We start from the raw sequence: 10034 nt of genomic DNA on the forward strand, positions 1-10034 counted from the left end.
TGGTCCATCTATCAAATTGATATGAAATTTGCGTTTTTGAATGGACTGCTTGAAAAGTAGGTATATGTAGAACAATCCCATGATTTTGTTGTGAAAAACCAAGAGTCAAAGTTCTACAAAATTGAAGAAAGCATTGTACCAAGAGGATAAATGGTTTCTTAAAGGAGATTGACTTCAATAAGTGTGTATTCTAACAAGGTGTGTATGTGATTATGGATACAAGTGAAGAGGTGATAATCCTTTGTCTATACATATACGATTTGTTGATCACGGACAACGAGAAAAATTGCACTTCTAAGTTCAAGGGTGAGCTTGTGAAGGAGTTTGAGATGATCGTTCTTAGCCTCATGATATACTTCATTGGCATTGGGTTCCACAGGTCCAAGAAAGGACTGGTCATGCACCAAAGAAGGTATTGCTTGAGATTTTAATGAAGTTCAAAATGGAGCATTACAATGGGGTTGTTACTCCTGCTGAACTGAGGCAACAGTTGTAGAAGAATGAGGATGAGCAAGATGTTAATCCAACTCAGTATAGGAGGCTGATTGGATCCTTGCGTTACCTGTGCAATATGCGATCAGATTTGACATTTAGTGTCTGTATTGTGAGCAGATTCATAGAGACTTAATGTGACTCACTTGAAAGAAGTCAAGAGGATTCTAAGATACGTCAAAGGATCAATTGGCTGCGAAGCTCTCTTTCTCGCAACGAACAAGGGCAGGAAATGAAATTTACTCAGTTTTATCGATTCCAAATTGTGCGGAGGTAAATATGATAGAAAGTCTATGGCTGAATACATCTTTATGTTCATTGAAACACCAATCTCACGGTGTTCGAAGAAGAAATCGATAGTAGCGCTTTCGTCTTGTGAGGCCGAGTACATTGTCGTTTCGTCGTGTGCATGCCGAGCCGTGTGGTAAATGAATATATTGAAGGAGTTGGGCAGCGATGAGGGTGACATTGTAACACTCGTGGTTGATGATGTTTCTGCTATAAACCTTGCTAAGAATCCAATTTCACATCATGCATATTGAGATGAGGTTTCACTACTTGAGAAAATTTGTAAGCGAAGGAAAATTGAGATTGGAATATTGTAGAAATGAAGGCCAAATGGCTGATTTGTTGATCAACGAAGTCACAATTGAAGTGTTCAAGAGATTGAAGACGAACATGGGCATCGAAGACATGAAGCACTTGAATTAAGGTGGCGTGTTAAGTGAAAAACATTAATTCAAGTGTTGTAACTGGTTATTGCGGGTGCAGGGCTGTAAGCAGTTTCAACTATGCAAAAAAGTCAAATAAGCTGAAATAAGTTATTTTTTCGAAGGTGTAACCGGTAACACATTCGCCGTAGCCAGTTATCACTATTATATTTTTGTTTTTAGAAACATCTGTAATCGATTACAGTTTTAGCTTTGTTACTTGTATCCCAAGCTATTGTAACTTTTAGTTTATATACCCAACGGATATCACAATCAATGGTTAATGCAAATGATAATTCTCACCTTCAATTATACTCTCTAATTTTCTCTCTTCATGTTCAATTTCTTCATTTTTACCAACTTTGTAATTCCAAATTTAAAAAAAAAAAAAAGCTTGCAAATAATGTAAATAATAAAATGATGAACTTGTATCTTTAGTTTTTTCTCCATTTCTCAAATTCTCTAAATTTAATTTTCCTCTACTTTATTATTACTCGTATTTTAATTAATTTTATAACATCATTTCAATTTTTATTACTATAACTTCATTGTTTTTTCGTCAACAAAATAACTTCATCTTTTCTTATTAGGTTGGCATCAACAACAATTAAAATAATTCTACTCATGAGTCTTTTCTTTATATATATATATATATATATATATATATATATATATATATATATATATATATATATATATATATATATATATATATATATATATATATATATATATATATATATATATATATATATATATATATATATATATGTAAAAGTCATCCAACAATTACCAATATTGCCATTCATTGCAATCACAAACTCACAATGACTAACTTAACTAATAGTCATAATAATAAAATCCTTTAAACTTTGAGATTTGTACAAAGGAACAAAATATATATATATAATATGAACCTAAGAGATAAACTATATACTATACATATAATTCAATGATCATGGACTGTAGAAGGAAGGGCCACATTTGCATTTCCAGCTCTCAGGTTCATAATTTGCATACTCAAGTCTCAAATGACTTCTCCTACTACTTTTACTTGGAACTTGAATTGCTTCACATGGTTTGCATCCATAACATTTATGCTCACAGCTTGGTGGACTTGACCCTATCTTGATGTTACTCATCCCTACATTCTCTGACTTAGTATTTTCTCTTACCTTCATTTGCATAAACCATGTTAATTAATTAGGATTATGACTATAGTATTTAAATAGAATGCATAAAAATTTACATAATGTTTGAAAACTCACCTTTTTGGACTCTATGGTTTGGTATGGTACTGGTGCATCTTTTGGGTCTGAAATATGAATGAATCATATATATAAATAGTGTACTTCAAAAGATAGTAATTAAGATCTATGTACTACTATAATTAAGATCTAAGTTGAAAAGAGAAATAAAAATTATTGGTGTGAGGGTTAAATAACTAACCTGGATGGGACATTGCATCAGTTGAAAGAAATGGTCTTTTAGCAACAGAAACACAGCTTAGTAGATTCATAGCTAGCATAAAACAGAATAATCTCCCTTTCATGATGAATCAAATGATGAATGTAATTAAGATGTAACAATATGTGATGATTATTGCTGAATCCTTGAATATATACTACTAGTGGTATGAGAAGAGAGAGGAAAAAGACTACTACTGTATAAGAGAGGAGAAACTTGTTATTCCCAAAAAGATGGCACTCTTTGAGATTTTGCTTTAGAAACACACAAGTGATGATTCTGGTAGTTTCTTGTTACACACTGATCAACACAAAATTCACCTATTTATTTGACAGCTCCTAAGACTAGTCTGTTCAGTTTTTCCACTGCCTATAACCTTACATTACTTGCTTACCTTTCAATACTCTCTATCTCAAATCAACCCAAAAGGGTGCTGCTATATATGGTTCTCTATTTGTTCAGAATAACGCACCCATTTTCAGTCTACACATACCTATAATTATTATCTACTATTTCTTTTTCAAATTTATTGAATAACTAATATATCTGGTCTTAGTCTCATATCAGATATATAGACGGGATCATATACATTTTTTTTTAAAAAATAATTGATGTATCTGATCTCAGTGTTAGATCAGATATATAGATTGAATCAGATACATTATTTTATTTTATTTTTAGAATAATTGATGTATCTGATCTCAGATCAAATATATAGACCGGACCGGATACATCGGGACTAAATACTTGACAGGGCCGGTCCTGACTTTTTAGAGGCCCAGGGCAAATAAAAAAATAGACCCCTAATAAAAAACTGAACAAGTAATCTTAAATTTTAATTATCTTTTTTTATCCTATTTTTAAATTAAAATTTAATAATTATATGTAAATATAAAAACGTGTACGAATTTGATTAGCTACCAATCGTTAGTTGTTCAGTGGTGATTGGCGCTGAACTTGGTAGGGAGGACCACGATTCGATCTTCCGCAACTACGATCAGGAGGGGGCTGGAAGCCTGTAATCACTTATGCCAGAACTTAAGGATTAGATCAAGTTTCTGACTCTAATTCTTAACTTTTAGATATTTGTCAGACACAAAAGTTCTAACAATATCTTAAAATATTACATGATTTTATGAGATTTATTTTTTTAATATTAGAAATTATTTTAATTATTTTTTATAAATTAAAAAAATAATTTTGACATCTAATTATATAAATCTTTATCATTAAAGATTATAATATAACTAAAATCAAATAGTTTTCTAAAACGATATGTCTAAACATTAATTTTTAAAAAAATACTTTTATATTTAAGTGATGTTTTAAAATTTTAAAAATAATACTATAAGTTCAATTTTAATAAATAAATAATTTTAAGTGTTTATAAAAATCCATAGGTTAAATAGTTGTAGTTTTAAAATGAAATTAAGTTTGAAATTAAAGGCCAAATTTGTTGTGAGATTTTAAGGTTAAAATAATTGGATTGCCAAAATGTCAAAGGCAAGGATTGATCCCACGACTCAGTATTCCAAAATCCATGAACCTTAATGAGAATATCACCCGCTAAGACATCTTATGTTCTTTACAATTTTATTTAAATATAATATATTTAATATATCATGTTTAAATTTTCAAAGCCCATTAATTAAAATTTTGAGGCCCTATTTTTTGTGAGGCCCTGGGCTATGGGCCTGCTTGCCCTGGCCCAGGGCCGGCCCTGATACTTGATATGTTAAATAAATAATAATATAATACAGAATTTTTTGGAGACCTAGACTGGAGAGCCTTTGTCTTATAGTTACTGTCAATACCATATAAGGAAGAAAGAAATCAAATCGATATGGCACAGCTAGGGTGTCAGTTTGATGAAAATGAAAGCAAATAAAGAGCATCATCTTCTGAGAAATGTAATGAATGAGTTTGTTATTATTAGTAGTGGATTATTAAATGTTTTTTGTACTACTAGGGTCAACTTTTTATGAGTTGGTTGTTGTTGGGAAACAGGTAAGTTATTTACCAGTATCAGATTTGAGCCATTCATTTTTTTATGGAATTTAATTGGGGTGTGTACTATGAGCAGATAGTCTGGTGCATGATATTCTCACATTCAATGAGTAGCTGATTCTTTATTATGGTGTACTATGTTTGGAGTGTTTTACACTGCTTGTATGGAAAGTGACAAGAAAATGAGAGAAAATATGTAGATATTATGAATTGGGATGTTGATAAAAGAGAGAGTGATGATTAATTTTTGTCTATCATAAAAATAGGAGTGCAATTTAGTTTCTCAAAAACAATTCATTTTTAACACCTTACAAAAATAAATCTTGTTAATATAACAAACACAAATTGAAGATATTTTTACAAAGGTGAATTCTTATTTACCCAACTCAAAAAGTTGGGTAAGGTTAACTTTAGTGTAAAATACATTGAAAACATCAAACAATTATTTTATATAATAAATAATTAAATACATAAAAATTAAATGGTGTCATCTGATTGGTGGAAGGTACACTACCCATCTTTTTGTGATGGGTAGAGAAATCGTCCCCTTTTACAAAACTATTAAAGATTGAACTATTTTATAAGTAGAAGAAAATGTCTGGAATGATGCGAATTTGATTAAAGAGAGGCAATGTTGAATAATTAAAACAAGTGGACTATAGAAAATATATGGCGCTATTCTTCATGATTAAGAAAGGTTAGAGAATTAAATGAGGAAGTCGCTTATGCTTAAGAGATAAGATTAAACTCATATTTAGTTAGTAAGACATAAAACTAGAATCCAACAAGCAATTTTAACACCGCCACATCACCACTATTTACTCCGGATGACACTTTCACAAATTTATCAAAGAGTTGATTACTCATTATTTGAAAAAACAATAAATGTCAAGACTGTGAAAGAAGCGCGAGACATATTAAAGTTGTCACATGAAAGAGTAGAAAAGGCTCCAAAGTCTAAATTATAATCGTTGCAAAGAGAATATGAAAGGTACGAGATGTCTAATTCTGAAATGGTAGAACAATACTTTTCTCGTGTTATAAATCTTGTCAATAAGATGAGAGTATATGGAGAAGATATTTCAGATAAAAAATGGTATAAATTTTTTTACGTATGATGCCGATGAAGTTTAACCATGTGGTGACTATAATAATTGAGTCCCATGACACATACATTTTGTCTATAGTAGAGTTAAGAGGAAACATTGAAAGTCATGTCAACAGAATATTAGAAAAGACTGCGAAAGTAGTAAAAGAAGAAGCTCTTAGGAGTCAGGTAAATTTCAACAATACTATTGAATCACGTCGTACTGGAGAAGAAAGAGTTAAAAATAATTACAACAATAAAGAAAGAAGAAATTATTGAGGTAGAGGCCGAGGAAATTATGGAGGAAGAGGACTTGACAATTTTGACCAATAGAGAAACAACAACTTCAGCAATTTGAAACCAGCGAATCAAGGAATAGGAAGAAATAATTTTGGGTTTAACAATTTTGGTCGAGGAAGCGGTAACTATAATCAAGAAAGTACATATTATAGTTGTTATCATTATGGAAAGTTTGGGCACAAAGTAGCTGATTACGGATACAAACATCAGGCATATGTGACAGAAAGTTCGTATCAAAATACCGCCGAGTACTGTAAAAATCCACAAAATTTATCTTTGGAAAGTAATACATTTTTTCAGAAGAAGAAAATATTTGGTATTTGGACACTGGATGTAGTAAACATATGTGTGGATAAAGGGAGTTCTTTTTTCTCTAGATGAAACAACAAAATCAGTGGTAAATTTTAGAAACAATTCAAATATTCCAATTTTCGAGAAAGGACGAATTACTATCAGGTTGAAAGATGGATCACACAATTTTATTGGTGATGTTTTCTATGCTCTTGGCCTTCATCAGAATTTATTAATTATGCGACAACTGTTAGAGAAAGGTTACAACATGCAGACTCACAATGGTTTCTGCACGTTGATTGACAAAAATGGCAGATTTATCACCAAGGTAAGAATAAAACTCAACCGTTATTCTCTTTGAAAATTCAACATGGAAAATTTCCTTGCTTGAATTCTATTATTTCAAATGATGATTGGTTATGGCACATGAGATTTGGTCACGTTTGTTTTTCTAGCTTGAATTACCTATCACAGAAAGAATATGTTTATGGTTTGCATGTTGTGAGTATTTCAAATTGAGTATGTGAGACTTGTCAAATTGGAAACAAACAAGCATAGAGACTCGTTTCCAACTGAAATATCTTGGAGAGCAAAGAAACTGCTGCATATAATTCATTCAGACTTGTGTTCAGTGGAAATACTAACAGCCGGTGATTGTAAGTACTTTATTACTTTTATTGATGGTTTTAGCATAAACGCTTGAGTGTGTATTTCTTGAAACAAGAATCAGAGGCATGTGATGCTTTTAAGACATTCAAGACATTTATAGAAAAACAAAGTGTTTGTAGAATCAAAGCATTGAGAACAAACAGAGGCCAAGAATACCTCATTGGTACAAGTTTTTTTGAGAAACAAGTAATTGAGCATCGATTAACAACAAGATACACACCTCCACAAAACAGAGTTGCTGAAAGTAGTGGCTACTGTAGGTTATATTTTGAATAGGTGTTCAACAAGCTAGAAACATAATCCAACACTTAATGAGCTAGAAACATCCAACAGACAACAAAGGTCGTATAGATTACTAGCCAGACTGCGAGAATGTGTTTTGGGTAACTATGATGACCAATCTGATGAGGAGATTATCAAGTTTGATTTATTTGCAGATTGTGAGCCATTAAATTTTGAAGAAGCTCCAAGTGATGAAAATTGGAGAAAAGTTATGAATGAATAAATCAATGAAATTAAGAAGAATAAAACATGGGAGCTGATAGAGTTCATGACAAAAAGAAACCTATAGGAGTGAAGTAGATGTAAAAGATAAAGTATAAACCCAACACTGATATTGATCGCTTTAAAGCAAGGTTGGTGGCAAGAGGATACAAGCAAAAACCAGGTATGGATTACTTTGAGGCATTTGCACCTGTTGCAAGGTTGGATACAATTAGAATGCTTATTTCAATCTCATCTCAAAATAGTTGTAAAATACATCAAATGGATGTTAAGTCGGCATTTCTTAATGGTAATCTAGAAGAAGAAGAAGAAGAAGAAGAAGAAGAAGAAGTGTATGTTGAGCAACCAGTAAGATATGTAGTCAAAGGAAAGGAAGATATAGTCTATAGATTAAAGAAAACATTATATGGCTTGAAGATGGCGCCAAGAGCTTGGTATAAGAAGATTGATTCTTATTTTGTGCATAATGGTTTTAAGAAATGTCCTTATGAGCAAACATTATATATATCAAATACATTAATCTGAAGATGTCCTTATTGTGTGCTTATATGTCGATGAATTGATTTTCAATGGAAATAATTCAAAGATGATTACATAATTTAGGGAGGCTATCACAAGTTGTTTTAAAATGATGAAATTGGGCCTAATGTCCTATTTCATTGGCATTGAGGTCATCCAACAAAATGATGAAATTTTTATTTCTTAAAAGAAGTATGGGGTGATATTTTGAATAAGTTCAAGATGGAGCATTCAAAGCCAATTTACATGCCTGTTGAAGAAAATTTGAAGTTGACAAGAGAAAATGATGAAAAGAGGGTAGACTTAACCCAATATAAAAGTTTTATCGAAAGTCAGAGGTATTTGATTGCGACAAGACCTGATATAGTATATGGAGTTTGTTTTCTTAGCAGATTCATGGATGAACCATGTGTTATCCATTTGCAAAGAGCTAAGAGGATTCTTATAACAAAGGTACACTAACTGATGATATTTTTTTATGCTAGTAATAATTAAACGAAGCTTTTTGGATACACAAATAGTGATTGAGTTGGAGATATAGAAACAAAAAAAATCTCGTCAGGGTATGCATTTCATTTGGGCACAGGTGCAATTTGAAGTTCTTCGAAGAGACAACCAGTTATTGTGCTTTCTACCACTGAAGCAGAATATATTATTGGAACTAGTTGTGCTACTAAAACAATATAGATGAGAAGAATTTTAGTAGTGATACATCAGAAGGAGAATAGTTCTACCAAGATATATTGTGACAACAAGTTAGTTATTGCACTAAGTAAGAATCTCATTTTTCATGGACGTTCCAAGCATATTGATATTCAGTTTCACAAGATAAGACTTTTGATAGTTGAGAAAGAAGTGGTGATTGAGTACTGTCCCACTGAAGAAAAAATTGCAGATATTTTTACAAAACCATTAAATATTGAAATATCTTACAAGTTGAAGAAAATGCTTGGAATGATACGAGTTTGATTTAAGGGAGACAATGTTGAATAATAAAAACAAGGGTTAATACCACTATTCACCCCTGTAATATATGCGAAATTCGCTTTACCTTCTGGTAATAATTTTTTTTAGTTTCGCTCCTGTAATATTTTTTGTTTGGATTTCCCCCTAAGCGTGCAAATTTAACACTAAATCTGGGGGGAAATCAAACAAGAAAATATTACAGGAGGAAATTTTACACTTAGGGGGCAAAAGACATAGTATTTTTATATGTCAGGGGGTGTTTGAAAAAAAGTTTTACAGGGTGGAAAACGAATTTCGCCTATATTACAGGGGGATTTGTATATTTAATCTAAAAACAAAAAGACTAAAGAAAATACATGGCAGTGTTCTTTATGATTAAGAAAAGTTACATTTGGACCATTAATTGAGGAGGTGGCTTATGCTTAAGAAATAAGATTAAACTCATACTTACTTAGTAATAAATAAAACTATAATCCAGCTAGCAATTTTAGCACCGTCATATCACCACCATTTACTTTCCTTAGCTTATAAGTTTTGTGTGATATCAAGCCTATATAAATGTAACCTAGCAATGATGTAAAAAATATATCAAGTTTAAATGAATTTTGAGTTATAACATAATACTCTTCCTCTCCTTTTATTTTATTTTGAGTGTGTGTCTTATTATAATCATAAGTCCCATTTGATATCAGTTGGTTAGAAAATGCTTTGGAATTTTAGTTTGTTTTAGATTTTAAAGTTATAATTGTTGGTTATTTTTTATATAATATTTTTAGTTCCTATATCATGGGTATGATGTTTTCATCACCTATTAGTGGTGACTAACCTTCGTTGGGAAATCTAATGGGTATACAATATTTGTTTTCTCTTTTCAACTATATTTTCCATACATAAGAGTTTGGAATTGAGCTTCTAACCACTTTAGAGGACTCAAATTTGTTACCAATTGGACCAATCCATTGTTAATGAGTGTCTTTTGGATTTGATGGTAGCATATATTTGTTTCTAATTTTGAATTTTTA

The 10034-nt window shown here is 31.3% G+C and overlaps 1 protein-coding gene across 1 annotated transcript; it reads right to left on the minus strand.

Annotated features, from left to right (window-relative positions):
* Nucleotides 1–2032: 2032 nt before the first annotated feature.
* LOC131648260 (EPIDERMAL PATTERNING FACTOR-like protein 3) lies at nt 2033–3193 on the minus strand. The gene is made up of 3 exons (XM_058918034.1): nt 2652–3193; nt 2471–2517; nt 2033–2377 (listed from the first exon to the last, which is right to left on the minus strand). The coding sequence occupies exons 1-3, from the start codon at nt 2752–2754 to the stop codon at nt 2159–2161; spliced, it is 369 nt and encodes a 122-aa protein (XP_058774017.1). The 5' UTR covers nt 2755–3193; the 3' UTR covers nt 2033–2158.
* Between the last annotated feature and the right edge of the window lie 6841 nt (nt 3194–10034).

The sequence above is a fragment of the Vicia villosa genome, linkage group LG2 (genome assembly GCF_029867415.1).
Source record: "Vicia villosa cultivar HV-30 ecotype Madison, WI linkage group LG2, Vvil1.0, whole genome shotgun sequence".
Lineage (NCBI taxonomy): Eukaryota > Viridiplantae > Streptophyta > Magnoliopsida > Fabales > Fabaceae > Vicia > Vicia villosa.